At 33.5% G+C, this 19340-nt stretch overlaps 3 protein-coding genes across 9 annotated transcripts in view; all 3 read right to left on the minus strand.

Annotated features, from left to right (window-relative positions):
• LOC112090423 (MATH domain and coiled-coil domain-containing protein At3g44790-like) overlaps positions 1-5948 on the minus strand; it is a 12729-nt gene extending 6781 nt beyond the window's left edge. For 3 of the 6 annotated variants that reach the window (XM_024161689.1, XM_024161690.1, XM_024161688.1), the window contains exon 1: positions 287-519. In XM_024161689.1, the coding sequence (XP_024017457.1) occupies positions 287-293 (7 nt within the window). In that variant the 5' untranslated portion in view covers positions 294-519. Of the gene's footprint in view, positions 1-286; positions 520-3909; positions 3964-4153; positions 4276-4395; positions 4554-4830; positions 4958-5696; positions 5829-5850 lie in introns of those variants that run through there. The other 3 variants (XM_024161691.1, XM_024161693.1, XM_024161692.1) reach the window with 3 other exon arrangements.
• Positions 5949-9278: 3330 nt separating this feature from the next.
• On the minus strand, positions 9279-11585 carry LOC21395778. The gene is made up of 7 exons (XM_024161721.1): positions 11577-11585; positions 11493-11533; positions 11058-11215; positions 10829-10950; positions 10586-10638; positions 9769-10126; positions 9279-9635 (listed from the first exon to the last, which is right to left on the minus strand). Exons 1-7 carry the CDS (start codon positions 11583-11585, stop codon positions 9279-9281), a joined length of 1098 nt encoding a protein of 365 aa, XP_024017489.1.
• Positions 11586-15964: 4379 nt separating this feature from the next.
• On the minus strand, positions 15965-19237 carry LOC21395779 (MATH domain and coiled-coil domain-containing protein At3g58270). 2 transcript variants are annotated; one of them, XM_010092170.2, is made up of 6 exons: positions 19151-19237; positions 18555-18690; positions 18308-18465; positions 18057-18181; positions 17803-17880; positions 15965-16950 (listed from the first exon to the last, which is right to left on the minus strand). In XM_010092170.2, the coding sequence occupies exons 2-6, from the start codon at positions 18659-18661 to the stop codon at positions 16249-16251; spliced, it is 1170 nt and encodes a 389-aa protein (XP_010090472.2). In that variant the 5' UTR covers positions 18662-18690; positions 19151-19237; the 3' UTR covers positions 15965-16248. The 2 variants fall into 2 exon arrangements, with proteins under 2 accessions (XP_010090472.2, XP_024017488.1); XM_024161720.1 differs by having other exon boundaries at positions 18555-18702.
• Between the last annotated feature and the right edge of the window lie 103 nt (positions 19238-19340).

Here is a 19340-nt window from a genome sequence, read left to right on the forward strand (position 1 = left end):
CACGAAATATAATGCCAACTTTTGCAATATTTTCCTTTAATTCATAACAAATTTCTTTGCAACCAAAGAGCAGAAAGATTCAAAACCGATACAGCCCGCAATTCAAGGCACAATGAGAGAAAAAGGACGTCAAGTTCCCAGGGAAAAAAAATCAAGAAATGAATGAACTGTGCATAACAAGAGATAGGGCAAATGAAAAGATAAAAATAAAAATTGGAATACGAAAAAGAAAGAATAATTTTCAAAGAAAAGGGAGAAAAGGGAGAAAAAGAAGATGATGCAAAACCTTCCATTGGTTGCGGACCGTGAGGAAAGTCAGTGTGTGAGAAAGGGAGGAGAGAGAGAGAGATGGAAGTGAGAAGAACGGAGGAAGGGGAAAGGAAAGGGAAGAGAGAGAAAGGAGGGGCGGGTTTAGTGAGAGAGAGAGAGAGAGGGGGGTGGGACAGCGTGGGGATTTTGGTAAACAATGGAGGAGAAGACGAGAAAATTAGGAACGATATTTGTGTTTTGGTGTTTTTTAAGTACTTTTGGACCGAACTATTTTCTTAGTGCTGGTGAAAAAGATACTTATAAAAAAACATTTTTAACATTTCAAAAAAAAAAAAAAAAAAAAAATTCAATCGTCTTAGATCTACTATCAGAGCTTTCTACCCCAAAGGATCAAGATTGGAACATTTATTTCAATGCCTGGAAGGATTTTACCAAGCTGGTATTTAGCTGTAAGATCTGTATATTTCATTATCTTAAATCAATTATAAAAGTAGCAAATAAGTTCAAAAGTTTGGCTAAAATATTTGGACTATTGGCCAGCGGCCTTAAAAGAAAATTGGGGTCGTTTGTTGTTTTGCTCTAATATTTCTCTCAAAAAAATTTAAATTTTTTAAGACCGCGAATATATCAAATAATTTTTCTTTTTTTAGTACATAAACAATTTCTATAATGCACCGTCGCACCTCCGTGGACACTAACAAGCAAACACAATGATATTAAAAAAAATGGCAAGAAAGATACTACATTATCTAAAACAACCAGCAATTGAGATTAGACAAGCCGTGACTTTTTTTGTCTTTTTTCTGTCTTCTTTCTCCCTTAAAAACTTTGAAGAGAGCAATTTGCATCGGAGAATATTCCAAGCTAGTGGGTCTAATCACTTTACATGTAAAATGTACTTATTACGATCATCTATAAAGTTTGTATATAATTGTATATTTTATCCTCTACGTAAACTATGCGCAATCGAAGTATAAGAAAAAAGAATAGGAATAATGGCATGTAGAGGGGGCCGGGGGTACGAGAATTATTGGGCATCAATGTCGCACAGAGGATTAGGCCTTTTGTGGTGAAGCCATCTTCCAATGGTATGAGGCCTTTTGTGGTGAAGCCCAAAAGCAAAACCTAACAGGCTCAAGCTCAAAGCGGACAATATCATATCAGGTGGGGGTGCAGGTCGTTGCATGTTTTCTCCAAGACATAGAAAGGGGCCATCTCCTTTTAAGGACACAGTGTAGAACACGGGCCTTGATTATCCTCCCCCTTTGTTGTTTCTGTTTATTTCCAAATTTCATTTGGACATATTGTTGATTCAATATTTATGTTTGAGTTGTAATTTCATTTCCAAAAACAAAGGGTGCATGTGTGATTAACAAGTTGGCGTAATTGTATGAAGGAAACATGAGAAATTTTGGATAACAACCAGGAACTAAATGTGGACGGTTAATATATCGGATTTAAAACTTTCATGTATAACATTATGGCATCTAATTCCTTTTGTTTTTCTAAGTGCAAAATGTCTCGTTACCCCCAAAAAAATACATGGCTAGTTCCACACAATTCAAAAAAAAAAAAAAAAAAGAGTAATATGTCCATTTCCCATCAAAACAGTTATCAAATCAACCTGTTTATATAGTCGGTAGTGTTCAGCCACTAGCATGGCCCCAAACACAACTTCCATGCCAAACACATTCTTACTATCCTCCTTGGAGTAGAAGAATGTAACAACCATCCCGATCATCTGCTCACGCTCTCTGTTTCACTTGATGCGACGAACAATGCTGATCACCAAACACATCGGCACTCGAGAGGATGTATGTAGTCACCTAACAAGCCTTGCAAGGATGTTTCAAAGGGTCGTCCTCCCCACACGAGCAATGCATTTTTCACAAAAGCTGTAACGACCGAGCCACAGTGGGCTAGGTCTACCGATAACTGAATAGCGTGCCAATAAATTCTACACTAATCCACCACCACAAGTTCAGACACTCCATAAAACAGTACACTACTCACATTCTCACTAGTCATACACTAACTTAAACATTAGTGTGTGGTCGGATGACATTGAAGTCCAGGTATTATGCTTGTAGGTCTTTTCGGTGTACAAGGTTCTAAGAAATTAAAGCGATTGAGAACAATCAACCTTCAAAGATTCCCATGACCTTTCCATGTCACCAATCTTCTTCTCTGCTTGTTCCTTCTTGACGGCAGACAGCCTCATCTTCTCTTCAGCACTGACCACTGCCTTTTTTGAAGTAGTTGCTCGACCAGCCAAATCTTCAAGTCTCTTACTAAGCTGCGCCTTCTTCGCCTTCCTTTCAGCCATTTGTTTCTCTAGCTTAGCTATTTCTCGATCAACAGTCTCAGCTTGATTCCTTAGAGGTATGAACTCTGAAAACAATTGGTTCAGAGCGGTCTTCAGCTCACCTACAGCCTTTTCATCCTCTTGGGCCACACTTATGTCTTGCTTTGCTGATTCATACGTCTCACAACTTTTGTCAATGTCGGCTAGAAACTTGGTTGTCCTGTCTACCATGTTACTAGGAAACCTACCGGTAGTTAGCATGATAGCAAGTGAATTCTTTAGCTCAGGAGCTTTGTCCAATTGGATGACACTAGCAAGACTCATATTGAGGCATTGTCTTAAGAATTTCTTCGCATCGGCAATCTCCTCAACACTACATGAAGGTGGGAAAAGGCTGCTGAAATTTTCTGCCTTCGAACTCTCTCCTCCCAATAGATTTTGAATGTCAGTAAATAACTTATCAAATTCAGCAAATGAAGAGGATCTTTTTCCTGCTTCTACAACAGTTGGCTCCTGAATCATATTAGTAAAAAATGAATTGGTCAACCATAATAAAGAAGAACCAGGTAAAGCCAAATTCAACAGAGTTAGAGGGAAATGGAAAAACAACAAAATAGGGAAAAAAAAAAGTGAAGCTAAGTTCACCCCGGGAGGCTCTGCACTTGACTGATTGACAAGAGGGAGGGATTGGCCGGTCACGACCATTTCAGTTTCTTCTTGTGTATCCTCCTCCTTAAGAGTTGAAACTTCCTCACTTTCCAGTACTGTTGAGCGAGTAACAGGATTTTCATTATTGCGAAAGGGATCATCTTCAGTCTGAGTACGAACTCTAGTTTTCTCCAGAACAGGTTCTTGTTCCGACTGTTCTTTAATTTTGGCTGAGGGTTTTGATTGCTCTGGGGGCAGAGGCACATTAACTGATTTCAGAGAGTGCTCAGGTGGCTTGGAATCCTTAGATTGTTCCTCCTGAGCTTCAACAGACTGTTCTTACACATATTAGAAAGATGAGAAAATTACAAGAATATCAATAATTTTTCATCATCCTATTATTTATGCCATTAGAAAATATTTTGGTAGAACATAAAACGTACTCTGGTAGAATACGAAAAATATCCCACCAGGGAAAAAAAAATTCTAAAAAGATATTAATGGCATAAATGATAAGATTATAATTGATGGTAAAAATAAATAGTGTTATCTTTTTTATGGGATTCTTGAAATTTCCCTTAGAAGATCATTTGACGAAATTTGCCAAGACTAACAGAATATTTGATCAACCAAAAACAAAAATTACTTGAGAAGCTTAATACGGAACAACCACAAATTAATCTTACCTTTTTGACAGTATCGAGGCGTGCTTCATCTTCTTCGTTTCTCTTCAACCTTACCTGCATTATCATAGTAAAAGATCATAACAGTGCTTTCTTGACAACAAATATGAAGATTCAAACTTTCTTTAAAGTAAAAACAACGGAAAAGTAAGTAGGAGATAATTCATATAAACAAAGCTTTGTGGTTCTTAATTCACACACAACTTTTATTTTTCCCGTACTTTAGCAGCACTCAATAACAATATACCTCTGCTTCAATGATGCATGTATCTTTCAAAATAAAACCCTTAGCAGAAGAGAGTTTACTAAGAGGAATAAATGAGTTGTAACCCCAAACACTCTTTCTTGCATTGAATACATGTTGTGCATCTGCAGAATACAAATGAACACAATTTTAGCTAGGCGCGTAAGCAGCATCACTATCCAATAATTGTTATGCTACTTCATGACTTCTTTATGTGAACATCATGATTAGATAGAATATCGTACCTATTTTGATTGTGTTTTTGCTATCAATCTGATTTACGACAGAAAAGCTAAACTGGGCATCTCTAGACCATCCTTTAGGCAAGGTTGCCAAATCAGGAACTTTGAGATATATTGACAAATAATCAACGTTGTACGCTTTAGGGAAAATCAATATCCTCCTGTATGTTTCAATTAGAATCAGAATGTTGTTTAACCAACTGAATGGACTAATTAGTTAGCAATATACTTAGGCCTCATTCAGTTCATTGATTCGAGTTTAAATTTGAGCTAAGTTGTGATTTTATATGAAAGTTTTTTACTGTAGTAGAAAAATTTAGATGTGACTCTTTGTGAGAGCATCTAACTGTAGCAAAATGGAAATTGAAAACGCAAATCAGTGAAATGAATGAGGCCTTAATCTACCAACCACATTGATAAATAGCAAAACTTAGTTACCATTTGTAGCCTCCTGTAGAGAAAATATCCGAACAGAGCTTCTTGTTATCAAGGTTCGAAAAGTTATCAATTGTCCATCTGCACCGCGTACATGAAAATTCATGTACTTCCATGCTACTTGCTTTTTCTGCTTGACCAATTAAAAGTTCTTAAGCAAAATAAACAAACAACAAAACAAAGTAAATGGAGAAAAAAATTAGCATATTGATTGGATATCAAAAAGAGCAGAAAAGAAAAGGGAAAAAGAAAAACAAGAAAATTAACATTTGTTTTTAATTTTTCAAAGGTTAAGCCCCAAGAATGATAATAGCTGGATACGCAGGAAAATGGTGAGCAATCACAGAATGAGCAATATCAATAAGTGATTAACCAATGTTAATTAATGATTTACTGGTCAATTACTGATTGACGTGATGGTTTATCCCTTATTAACCAGCTCAACGACCATCTCACCAAATTTCCCAAAATAAGGGAAATTCTGATAATTTAGGCCACACTGTAGCAGTGTATGAGATCAGTTTAATGTAACTCAATTAAGTTAATAAAAGAAAAAGTAAACAAAATCATCAAGAAATTATAACTACTTATGGGCTATCGTTAAAATAGTAATAATAATTTCCTCAAAAAAAAAAAAAAAAAAAAAAATCTTCTACTACTGTTACTACAACAACCAAGAATTGGCTTAGCTCAAGTACATGCTATTATGAGCCTAAGACAGTTAACGTTAATGAAGAGAGAACACAAGAAGCTTCAAAGTTATGCTATATTTTCTATTGTTTCTCATTTAAGTTTCAGCATTAGGAAGGAGACATTTTCGTGAAATTAGAAATGAGAAAAGAGGAACGAGGAAAAACGATAGAATTTACCTTCCAAGGATGATCAAAGTGATCAAAGTGCAGCGAAACAATCTGAACGATCAAGAGAGAAATAAAATCAGCGTCAATGTGAAGCTAGGAAGTGGAAATTATAGCTCAATCTAAATAGTTTTTAAAAGAAAAACGAAACTATGTTCAACAATACATAAAAAAGGAAAGCACATGATCAAAAGGGATTTCTTTTTGCGAGACGACTTCCTTGCGGGTCTGCGGTTTTTTGTTTTTGTTTTTGTTTTTGTTTTTTTTTGTTTTTTGGATTTTAACGCTTTTTGAAGTACTTTTTTCATAAGTAATGGAAGTTTTGTAAAATTTACAAACGACCCTTTTTATTATCAGTCAATTATGGAATGATTTCACGGTTTGATTTTAATTTAATTATTTTTTATTATTAATTAAAGTTAATTATTAATTAATTAATTATTAATTAATAAATAAATTATAAGTCATGATTGATGGTAAATTGGCTCTTTTAGTGGACGTTTGGTTCATAAATTTAAAATTATGATTTAAAATTATTCTTGTTTTACGCGTATTTTTTGTGAGAAAAAAATACTATAAAGAATTATGAATCATGATTCAAAATCAATAATGATTACAAGAAATAAACATCCCCTTAAAAAGGTTATTTTCATAAAATAAAATTCAGCTATTTTCATAAAATAAAAAAGTTCAAAAGTAAAAAAAGAAAAAAAAATCATTTATGTAACTTTTCTCTCTTTTTTTTTTTTTTTTTTTTTTTTTTTTTTTTTGCGCGTTGAAAAAGCCTACAGGGGTAGTAGTCTTCTATCCATCCACGAAAGTGTGTTTTTTCGTCGTTGAAAGCTTAGAGGAGAAGTAGAGATCGGTGTTTTTTTTTTTTTTTTGTTCGTCAAGGCATCTGCAAAAGATCTTCTATCTTCAAAGCTTAGAGGAGAAGTATAATATCAATTTAGAGTTCGAACGATAATTTAAATTATGGTGATTTTAATTATGATTCTAGAATCAAAATCATGATTTATGATTTTAGGTTTAAATTATGATTCTGAAACTATGATTCAGAATTAGGGGTTTGAATCACCTTAAATCAAGATGGGAGGTGGTTTTAGAATCATAATTTGAGCTAGTTTAAAACATCACATCAGATTCTGAATCATGATTCAGAATCATCCAAATCAAACAATGATTCTGAACCAGAATTTAAAATTATGATTCTAAATCCATCTACTAAACGCACCTTTATAGTTTTAAGGAAATAGTTATTTTTTATTTTTAATTTTCAATAAAGGACCCACGCTTTATAAAATAACAAAATGGCCTACTTTAAAAATAGTTAATCATTGATGGACTTCTTATAGTTTATTACTAATTAATTTAGTGATTTATCACTCATAAACTAATATTAATATCAATCAATAATTTATTATTTATCGTTGATAATCATTGGTAAATCGTATTCGACTTGTATGAGTCTTGATTTTTACACTTTATTTTTTATTAATGCCATTTTAATTAAATATTATATAAGTTAAAAAAATATTAATAAAAAATAAAAATAAAAATCTAAACGAATGCACTTTTAAAAATAAATTAAATAATTTTCTCGCTTAAAACCAATTTCGACCATTAAAGGGGGTGGCCAAAACTGATAATCCACTTTAATTTTACCTTAAATTTAAAAGTGCCAAAAATCACATAATAACCATAACACTATAAAGTAAGATGTGATTAAAAAGTGCCCATTTAGTTTGCTGATTTAAGTTTTTAATTTAGATTATAATTTGAGCTAGTTTAAAACATCACATCATATTTTGAATCATGATTCAGAATCATCCAAACCAAACAATAATTCTGAACCAGAATTTAAAATCATGATTCTGAATCAATCTACTAAATGCACCTTTATGGTTTTAAGGAAATGGTTGTTTTTTATTTTTAATTTTTAATAAAGGACCCACGCTTTATAAAATAACAAAATGGCCGACTTTAAAGATAGTTAATCATTGATGGACTTCTTATAGTTTATTACTAATTAATTTAGTGGTTTATCACTCATAAACTAATATTAATATCAATCAATAATTTATGATTTATCATTGATAATCATTGGTAAATCGTATTCGACTTGTATGAGTCTTGATTTTTACGCTTTATTTTTTGTTAATGCCATTTTAATTAAATATTATATAAGTTAAAAAAATATTAATAAAAAATAAAAATAAAAATCTAAACGGATGCACTTTTAAAAATAAATTAAATAATTTTCTCGCTTAAAACCAATTTCGACCATTAAAGGGGGTGGCCAAAACTGATAATCCACTTTAATTTTACCTTAAATTTAAAAGTGCCGAAGATCACATAATAACTAGAACACTATAAAGTTAGATGTGATTAAAAAGTGCCCATTTAGTTTGCTGATTTGAGTTTTTAATTTGGATTATAATTTGAGCTAGTTTAAAACATCACATCAGATTTTGAATTATGATTCATAATCATCTAAACCAAATAATAATTCTGAACCAGAATTTAAAATCATAATTCTGGATCAATATACTAAACGCACCTTTATGGTTTTAAGGAAATGGCTGTTTTTTATTTTTAATTTTAATAAAGGACCCACGCTTTATAAAATAACAAAATGGTTGACTTTAAAAATAGTTAATCATTGATGGACTTCTTATAGTTTATTACTAATTAATTTAGTGGTTTATCACTCATAAACTATTATTAATATCAATCAATAATTTATGATCTATCATTGATAATCATTGGTAAATCAGTATTCAACTTGTATGAGTCTTGATTTTTACACTTTATTTTTTGTTAATGCCATTTTAATTAAATATTATATAAGTTAAAAAAATATTAATAAAAAATAAAAAAAATCTAATCGGATGCACTTTTAAAAATAAATTAAATAATTTTATCGCTTAAAACCAATTTCGACCATTAAAGGGGGTGGCCAAAACTGATAATCCACTTTAATTTTACCTTAAATTTTAAAGTGCCAAAGATCACATTCTAAAGGAGACTCTTCAGAGGTACTGTTCACTGTACAGTGTTATGAACAGTGAACTTCCGTTTTTAACCTTTTAAATGTGTATTTACGGTTTTGTCCTATATTGGTTCTTTATGTCAAGTTCTTGCCTGATGTCGTTTTTGTCTATTTCTTGCGGGGTTTTTTTTTAACATTACTCTTAATTACAGAATGTGCTAGAACTTCATGATGGTTGCGTCTAAAACTTTTATTCTCTTTCCTCTGCAACTTTTTGCTCTCTGCCTTTTTTCTCTTTCTTCGTTTTTGTGCGATCTAATATTTGCTCTCTGCATTTCTTCTTTGATTCTTCCATTTTCCTTTCAATTTTTTCTGTTAAAAAATTTTATCTTCTGTGTGTTTTTTCACGATATGATATATTTTGTTACTGTTTATTGTTTGTAATTTTTTTCATTTTGGGATTTTTTTGCCGAGATATGTTTTTGTATCTCTTTTGTCCGTTAGAAATTTTTTCCTTCTTCATTTTTTCCCGACCTGATTTATTTTTTGATTGTTGATTTTTTTTCCATTTTCGGTGTACTTATTTCGATACAGATCTGATTTTACTCTCTTTTCATCCTCTTTTCATCCTCTTGGGCCACACTAATGTCTTGCTTTGCAGATTCATATGTCTCACAACTTTCGTCAATGTCGGCTAGAAACTTGGTTGTCCTGTCTACCATGTTACTAGGAAACCTGCCGGTAGTTAGCATGATAGAAAGTGAATTCTTGAGCACAGGAGCTTTGTCCAATTGGATGACACTAGCAATCTCCTCAACACTACATGAAGGTGGCAAAAGGCTGCTGAAATTTTCTGCCTTAGAACTCTCTCCTCCCAATAGATTTTGAATGTCAGTAAATAACTTATCAAACTCAGCAAATGAAGAGGATCTTTCTCCTGCTTCTACAACAGTTGGCTCCTGAATCATATTAGTAAAAAATGAATTGGTCAACCATAATAAAGAAGAACCAGGTAAAGCCAAATTCAACAGAGTTAAGAGGAAATGGAAAAACAACAAAATAGGGGGAAAAAAAAAGTGAAGCTAAGTTCACCCCGGGAGGCTCTGCACTTGACTGATTGACAAGAGGGAGGGATTGGCCGGTCACGACCATTTTAGTTTCTTCTTGTGTATCCTTCTCCTTAAGAGTTGAAACTTCCTCACTTTCCAGTACTGTTGACCGAGTAATAGGATTTTCATTATTGCGAAAGGGATCATCTTCAGCCTGAGTACGAACTCTAGTTTTCTCCAGAACAGGTTCTTGTTCCGACTGTTCTTTAATTTTGGCTGAGGGTATTGATTGCTCTAGGGGCAGAGGCACATTAACTGATATCAGACAGTGCTCACTTCCCGTGCACATCTGGAGTTTCGTCTCGTGAATCGGGTGGCTTGGAATCCTTAGATTGTTCCTCCTGAGATTCAACATACTTTTCTTACACATATTAGAAAGATGAGAAAATTACAAGAACATCCATTATTTTTCATCATCCAATTATTTATGTCATTAAAAAATATTTTGGTAGAACATAAAACGTACTCTGGTAGAATACGAAAAATATCCCACCAGGAAAAAAAAAAATTTCTAGCAGAATATGAAAGATATTTTAGCAGAATATTAATGGCATAAATGATAAGATTATAATTGATGGTAAAAATAAAGTGTTATCTTTTTTATGGGATTCTTGAAATTTCCCTTAGAAGATCATTTGAAGAAATTTGCCAAGACTAACAGAATATTTGATCAACCAAAAACAAAAATTACTTGAGAAGCTTAATGCGGAAACGTTGGTTACTTCAAAGTTTTTTTCATTCAAAACTTTTCCAGGTACAAAGACTAAAACACGTGTCAAGCAACCACAAATTAATCTTACCTTTTTGACAGTATCGAGCGTGCTGCATCTTCTTCGTTTCTCTTCAACCTTACCTGCATTATCATAGTAAAAGATCATAACAATGGTTTCTTGACAACAAACATGAAGATTCAAACTTTCTTTAAAGTAAAAACTACGGAAAAGTATGTAGGAGATAATTCATATAAACAAAGCTTTGTAGTTCTTAATCCACACACAACTTTTATTTTTCCCGCACGTTAGCAGCACTCAATAACAATATACCTCTGCTTCAATGATGCATGTATCTTTCAAAATAAAACCCTTAGCAGAAGAGAGTTCACTATGAAGAATAAATGATTTGAAACCCCGAACACTCTTACTTGCATTGAATACATGTTGTGTATCTGCAGAATACAAATGAACACAATTTTAGCAGCATCACTATCCAATAATTGTTATGCTACTTCATGAATTCTTTATGTGAACATCATGATTAGACAGAATATCGTACCTATTTTGATTGTGTTTTTGCTATCAATCTGATTTATGACAGAAAAGCTAAACTGGGCATCTCTAGACCATCCTTTAGGCAAGGTTGCCAAATCAGGAACTTTGAGATATATTGACAAATAATCAACGTTGTACCCTTTAGGGAAAATCAATATCCTCCTGTATGTTTCAATTAGAATCGGAATATTGTTTAACCAACTGAATGGACTAATTAGTTAGCAATATACTTAGGCCTCATTCAGTTCGTTGATTCGAGTTTAAATTTGAGCTGAGTTGTGATTTTATATGAAAGTTTTTTACTGTAGCGGAAAAATTTAAATGTGACTCTTTGTGAGAGCATTTAACTGTAGCAAAATGGAAATTGAAAACGCAAATAAGTGAAATGAATGAGGCCTTAATCTACCAACCACATTGATAAATAGCAAAACTTAGTTACCATTTGTAGCCTCCTGTAGAGAAACTATCCGAATAGAGCTCCTTGTTATCAAGCTTCGAAAAGTTATCAATTGTCCATCTGCACCGCGAACATGAAAATTCATGTACTTCCATGCTACTTGCTTTTTCTGCTTGACCAATTAAAAGTTCTTAAGCAAAATAAACAAACAACAAAACAAAGTAAATGGAGAAAAAAATTAGCATATTGATTGGATATCAAAAAGAGCAGAAAAGAAAAAGGAAAAACAAAAACAAGAAAATTAACATTTGTTTCTAACTTTTCAAAGGTTAAGCCCCAAGAATGATAATAGCTGGATACGCAGGAAATGTTACTTTTTAAAGCACCGTTATCATAAATATTACAAATACCTCCAACTTCTGTTAAATTAGGAAAATGACCGTTTTCTTCATTTTCTTGAAAAGAACCGATATTGATTTATTGACTTGGTGAGCAATCACAGAATGAGCAATATCAATAAGTGATTAACCAATGTTAATTAATGATTTACTGGTCAAAAGTCACTGATTGACTTGATGGTTAATGCTTTATTAACCAGCTCAACGACCATCTCACCAAACTTCTCAAAATAAGGGGAATTCTGATAATTTAGGCCACACTATAGCAGTGTATGAAATCTGTTTAATGTAACTCAATTAAGTTAATTAAAAAGAAAAACCAAACAAAATCATCAAGAAATTATAATTACTAATGGGCTATCGTTAAAATAATAATAATACAAATAATAACAAAATTGTAATAAATATCAAAATTTGAAACTAAATTAAATAAATAGTATATTTTAAAATTATTTGAAGTAAATAGCAGTTTATCACGTAAATGTTTCATTTATGACTGGTAAAAAATAATTTGCGTGGTAAGAAATGTTTATTTTCATTGAAAAATTCTTTTTGCTTCTCAAAATAAGCGGAATTATGATAATTTAGGCCACACTATAGCTGTGTATGAGATCAGTTTAATGTAACTCAATTAAGTTAATTAAAAAGAAAAACCAAACAAAATCATCAAGAAATACTAATTACTAATATGCTATCGTTAAAATAACAATGATTTAAAAAAATAATGGAAATTGTAATTTTGGAACTAAATTAAGTAAATAGCATATTTAAAAATTATTTAAAATAAATAGCAGTTTATCATGTAAATATTTCGTTTATGACTGATAAAAAAAATTTACGTAGTAAGAAATCTTTATTTATGTGAAAATGTTTTTTACTAGTCGTTGGAAGAACATATATGTGAAAAAAATCTTTCTACTATTCGGAAATAAAAAATTTACATGATAAATTACTATTTACTTAAAATAATTTTAAAATATATTATTCACTTAAGGTAGTTTTATAAATCTGCTATTTATTGTATTTTCCTTAATAATAATAATAATAATTACTTATGGATTATCGTTAATAATAATAATAATAATGATAATAATAATTATCTACTACTGAGAATTGGCTTAGTTCAACCACATGCTATTATGAGCCTAAGACAGATAATGATAATGAAGAAAGAACACAAGAAGCTTCAAAGTTATGCAATATCTTCCATTGTTCCTCATTTAAGTTTCAGCATTAGGAAGGAGACATTTTCGTGAATTTAGAAATGAGAAAAGAGTAAAGAGAAAAAACGATAAATTTTACCTTCCAAGGATGGAGAAAGTGATGAAGCGCAGCGGACAAAACAATCTGAACGATCAAGAGAGAGAATCAGCGTCAATGTGAAGCTTGGAAGTGGAAATCATATAAAAGAAAAACGAAACTGTGTTCCACAGTATAAAAGTAAAGGACATAATCAAGAAGGACTTCTTTTTGCGAGACGACTTCTTTTCGGGTCTAACTTTTTTTTATTTTTAATTTCAACATTATTATATATTACTAAAGGAGGGATCTTTTTCACTGTTCATCTAGGCACATAACACCGTTTATTGTACGCTGTTTTTTTTTCCCAGAAATGCCCTTGGTTTCTCTTCTCTTTGTTCTTTATGTGCGGGGGCGTATGCGTCTTTTTAATGTTATAATTTGGGAATGGGCGTTTTTGCCCTTTCGTGCTGAAAGCCTCATTTCTTCTCTTTCTGTCGAGCATTTTTTTTTTCCTTCTCTTTTACTGAGCTTTAGGTCTTTGGTGGTTTTTTCTTTAGCCGATGATTTTGCTTTGGCTGTCTCTTCCTCTGTCAAAACTTTACCAGCATTTTTTGTTCTTTTTTCTCTCTTATTCCTCGTTTTATTTTATTCCTTGACGTCATGGTATTGTCACAACACTTTCACTAACAGAATATCACGATGACGCAAACTCTTTATTTTCTGATCAAGAATCTAAACTGGTGCTTCTTCGTATATCGTGTCTTACTGGATCGGAATGTCGTATCATTGCACCACAACTTCTGGCATTTACGAAGTATGGAACATGGAACACGTTATGCACGTGAGATAACTTAGGCAGTAAGGCGAGACGATAAGCTACGACATCGACTTGTTACACGATCGAGAATGGTCCAATGTATCATGGCGCTAGTTTCCCTTTTAAACCAAAACGAATAACTCCTTTGAGCGGGAAAACCTTCAACAGAACAGAATCACCTTCTTAGAATTTCAAAGGTCTACACTTTTTGTCAGCATAGCTCTTTTGATGACTTTGAGCTATTAACAACCGTTTCCGAATCATAGCTATTTTCTTGTTATTCTCCTGGATAACATCTGGTCCAGTAGTAAGTTAATCCCAAATCTAAGGAATTATCCTTATCAGTTATCTGGTTTCTAAATTTGAATCTTTAACAGTTGTTGTAGCTTGTCTCTTCCTGATTTGGCAGGATTTCATTTAAATCTGGTCATGTAGTTCTCTTAGACGTCGTGACCTGTAGGGTTTAGGTAGAGTTCTCAACCCATACCCTTCTCCTGTAAGAGTTTTCCTCGGCTTAAAGACATTTCATGAATCACCAACTCTCAACGTTAGTGATCAGTCCTTGACTACAAAACTCTTGACGCATAAAAATAAAAGGAATGGTTGATTGCTCGACTATCAGCCAAGGTGGCCATGTTGGTTTTACACAGATTGGCATGCTTTGTAATTAAAGCAAACATACCGATTAATAATATGTGATTTAGCAAGTCAAGTAATGACGTAGAATGAGGTAGATATAGGAAGGCCCCTCAACGGTGAATCTTCAACTCCGGCCCTGGTTTTTTTAATTTTTTAATTTTTTAAGTGGGGATATGAGGCAAGGATTCTATCAGGATGGTGTTTTATCCCATGACCATCAAACATTTTTTTTTTCCCAACACATAAACAATTGACATTGGCTTTGAGGAATTCTACCCAACAGTTATTACTAAAATGTAGAAGAACTCGCCAGAAACAAAGGGTGCATGTTTAATTCAATAAGTTGGCGTGGTTGTAGTGACTAGTTGTTGAGAAGACACCACATGTAAACTAGCTCAACACACTTTAGGATTCTAACTTGACTCAAAATATTAACTTATTGAGTCTTGAGTCTTTCTATATATATAAATCATATCACATCTCCGCCTACTTTCTATGTGGGACAACACACATGCACTCTTCCCAACACTAGTGAAGGAAATATGATAAATTTTGGATAACAATCACGACCATATGCGTAGATGGTTAATATATCGGATTTACAATTTTAATATATAACGTTATAACATCTCCTCCATTTGTTTTTTGTGTGCAAAATGTTTCGTTACTCCGATTTTTTTTTTAAAAAAAGAAAAAGAAAAATGCATGGTTAGTTCCACACAACTCAAAAAAAAAAAAAAAAAAAAAAAAAAAATGGCCCCAAACAAAACTACCACTGTCCTCTCAGAGTTGAAGATTGCAACGACCATCCCGATCATCCGCTCACGCTCTCTGTATCACTTGATGCGATGAACAACGCCGGCCAACCAAACACATGGGCACTCAAGGGGATGCAATCACCTAACAAGCCTTGCAAGGATGTGTCAATTGTCAAGGGTTTAATCCAACGAGTGCCATGTGCCTTCCTCCCCACACGAACAATGCATTTTCCGCGAATTCTGTAATGACTAGCCTGCATATCGTGCCAATAAATTCTACACAAATCCACCACCACAAGTACAGACACTCCATAGAACGGTACACTACTCATTCTCACTAGTTAAACACTAACTTAAACGTTGTGTTTGTGGCCGGATAATAACACTGCAGTCCAGCTTTTATGATTGTAGTTCTGTCTAGGTTCTAAGAAATTTTCACCATGTGCCGTCATACCCGATCACCATGGACACTAACAATCAAACACAATGATTAAAAGGTTTGGCAAAAAAGAAAATACATGGATCCAAAACAATTGGTAATTTAGATAAAGACAAGCAGCGACTTTGGTTTCTAATGGAAAATATCCCAACCTATTGGTATTGGGTCTAAGCACCTTAGGTAGGTAAATATATTTCCTAAAATCATCTTAAAGTCATACCTAAGCTATAAAGAAGTTGATGGTCCAATATGCAAAAGAAAGCAAACCAAAGTACAAGAAGACAGCCTATGAAGGCAAGTAGAGGGGATATAAGAATACGTACGTAAGTTTATGCTTTATACAAGTATCCAAAAGCAAGTATTTTCCTAGATGGGAAACTTTTAACTTGCTGTTGCATGTCCATACTTCCCCAAAAGAAAGCGATCTTTTCCCAAAAAGAAAAAGAAAAAAGAAGGTTGAAATAACATGTTCCCAACTCTCACATGTCCGAACTGTTGTAAGGATTTAGTATAGCGGTACAGAACAATCAGCCTTCAAAGTATTCCACGACCTTTCTATGTCACCAACCGTCTTCTCTGCTTGTTCCTTCTTGACAGCTGACAGCCTCATCTTCTCTTCAGCACTGACCAGTTCCTGTTTTGAAGTAGTTGCTCGACCAGCCAAATCTTCAACTCTCTTACTAAGCAGCAACTTTTTCGCCTTTCTCTCAGCCATGTGTTTCTCCAGCCTAGCTATTTCTCGATCAACAGTCTCAGCTTGATTCCTTACAGGTATGGACTCCGAAACCAATTGCTTCAGAGTGGTCTTCAGCTCACCTACTGCCTTTTCATCCTCTTGGGCCTCACTTAGGTCTTGCTTTGCAGATTCATATTTCTCACAGCTTTGGTCAAAGTCAGCTAGAAACTTGGTTGTCCTATCAACCACGTTATCAGGAAATGTATAGGCAGTTAGCAAGATAGAAAGTGAATTCTTGAGCTCATAAGTTTTCTCCAATTGGATGACGCTAGCAAGATCCATATTGAGGAGTTGTATGAGGAGTTTCTTTGCACCGGCGATCTCCTCAACACTACATGGAGGATGGAGGAAGCTACTTGAATACTTTGCCTGAGAAGTCTCTCCTCCCAATAGCTTTTGAATGTCAGTAAACAACGCGTCAAATTCAGCAAATGAAGAGGATTTTTCTCTTGCTTCTACAGAAGTTGGCTCCTGAATCATCATAGTAAGAAATGAATTCATCAAAGTCAAACTCACTTTAATTTTCCCCAACAGTCCTGCTTTTAACAATAGGTTCCAAAATGGAAACATTTTGTTCACTTGTGGTTAGGAAGTCGAGAGTTAGAAGTATTAAAACAGAGGTATGTCTAGCAAATGAAAAACTAGTAGATCATCCCCCAACCCCTCCTCCAAAAAAACCACCAAAACGAAGAAGAAATTCCTACAAAAAGTGACTTCCATGATAAAGAACAAACATGCCAGCTAGATGAAGATACTACTGAATTAAGTCCAGTTAACAGTCTTCTGTGATAACTGATGAACAAATAATCCTCTACTTCCCTTTCTTTGAGAGTCGCCCTAACTGTAGGAGCCATTGACCTCAACAGTACAATTAAAGTCAGGCGGGTATTTATGAAGTGGGTGTAACTGCATTGTCTAAAGAACTCGCTCACAGTCAAGAGCCCATAGAATATGCACCATCTGATTTAAATCCTACGATGTCGACCAATGGTCCTGTGGAGCCCCATGATGGGTTGCCCCACCCCCACTGTAGAATCTCCCCTCCTTTTATTAGGAAATTGAAACCTAAACATTGCATTAGAAACCCATCCTCAGCTTTGTAAACTGTTAGAAGAATCAGATATGGAGTGTAAATTGGTTATCAATAGGTTTTTCCTTATGAAGAGGATTCTGTCAATAGGTTTTATTGGTCCTATTGTACCTTACAAATCAATGTATTTTTTTTCCCTCTTTGAATCAATGAAATTCAAAGTTTTTTTCATTCAAAACTTTTCCAGGTACAAGGACTAAAACACGTGTCAAGCAACTGCAAAGTAATGTTACCTTTATGACATTATCCACGCATGCTTCAGCTTCTTCCTTTTTCTTTACTTCCTCTTTGTCCAGACCACACAACTTTACCTGTAACATGATAGTAAGAGATCATAACAATTCTTTCTTGACAAAAAAATGTGAAGATTCAAGTCCCCCTTTAAAGTAAGGACTATGGTAAAGTATGAAGGAGAGAATTCATATAAACAAAGCTTTGCGGTTCTTAGTTTACACACTTTAGCAGTCCTCAATAACAATCAATATACCTCTGCTTCAACGATGCATGTGTCTTTCAAAATAAAACCGCTAGCAGAAGAATTTAGTTCACTAAGAGGAATGAATGAAGCGAAACCCCAGTCGCTCTCACTTGCATTGAACACATGTTTTCTAACTGCAGAATACAAACGAACATAAATTTAGCCACACGCGTAACCGGTATCGTTATCCAATAACCGTTATGCTATTTCATGCTAGTAACTTCTTTATAGGAACATCATTATTAGAGAGAATATCGTACCCTTTTCAACTGTGCCTTCACTATGAATCTGATTGATGACAGACAAGCTAAACTGGGCATCTCTACTCCATCCATAAGGCAAAGTTTCCGAATCAGCAACATCGAGATACATCGACAAGTGATCCACGTTGTTCCCTTTCGGGAAAATTAAAATCCTCCTGCGCGTTTCAATCAAAATCAGAATGATGTACTTCAACTGACATGACTAATTAATTAACGACATAATATTGACAAAATTAACAAGCACCATTTGTAGCCTCCTACGTAGAAAATATCAGAATAGAGTTTCCTGACACTAAGCTTCGTAAAGCTCTCAATTGTCCATTTGAAACGGCAACTTGAAGAATCACCCATTGACTGAAATTCCACGGCACTTGCCTTTTCTGCCTCCGCAACTAAGGTTAGTAAGCAAAAAAATAAATAAAAATAATAAATAAATAAAAATAATAAATAAATAAATAGATAAATAAATCTAGCATCTTGATTGGATATCAAAAATGGGAAAAATGGGAAAAGAAAAAAGAAAAAAAAAAAGGAAAATTAGAATTCTCTTCTTAACTTTTCAAAGGTTAAGCCCCAAGAAAAGACAATTTCTGATCATTGAGGCCACACAGAGTTACAAAGATTAATATAATGTAACTGAATTAAGTCTATAGAAAAACAAAACAAAATCCTCTATCATCAAAATAATAATAGTTATATATATTATTACCAAGAATTGGCTTGGTTCAAGTACATGCTATTATGAGCGTAATTTCTATTATTTGTTTTTAAGTTTGAGGAGCCTTTTCATAAATTTTGAAAAGAGCAAAAGAGAAACGAGGAAATACGAGAAATTTTTACCAGAATACAGTTGAACAAGTGCAATTTTAGAGAACAATCTCAACGATGAGGAGAGATAATCGGCGTCAATATGAATAGTTTCTTTTTTAAAAGGAATACTTCTTTTTTAAAAGGAAAAAAGAAAAAGGACCTTTCTTCTTTGCGAAAGGACCTTTCCTGCACTTTTTTTTTTTTTTTTTTTTTGGTTGGG

This window comes from Morus notabilis, unplaced genomic scaffold (assembly GCF_000414095.1).
Source record: "Morus notabilis unplaced genomic scaffold, ASM41409v2 Scaffold818, whole genome shotgun sequence".
Taxonomy (NCBI): domain Eukaryota; kingdom Viridiplantae; phylum Streptophyta; class Magnoliopsida; order Rosales; family Moraceae; genus Morus; species Morus notabilis.

Excerpts from the sequence above, each read along its gene's own strand:
- LOC21395778 (XM_024161721.1), bottom strand. Across the intron at positions 10,951-11,057 it reads CAAAAACACAATCAAAATAG|ATACACAACATGTATTCAAT; the intron begins GTACGATATTCT and ends TGTATTCTGCAG. Across the intron at positions 9,636-9,768 it reads CAAGTGCAGAGCCTCCCGGG|GAGCCAACTGTTGTAGAAGC; the intron begins GTGAACTTAGCT and ends AATATGATTCAG.
- LOC21395779 (XM_010092170.2), bottom strand. The coding sequence starts at position 18,661 with ATGGGTGATTCTTCAAGTTGCCGTTTCAAATGGACAATTGAGAGCTTT. Across the intron at positions 18,466-18,554 it reads TACGTAGGAGGCTACAAATG|GAGGATTTTAATTTTCCCGA; the intron begins GTGCTTGTTAAT and ends TGAAACGCGCAG. Across the intron at positions 18,182-18,307 it reads TGAAGGCACAGTTGAAAAGG|TTAGAAAACATGTGTTCAAT; the intron begins GTACGATATTCT and ends TGTATTCTGCAG.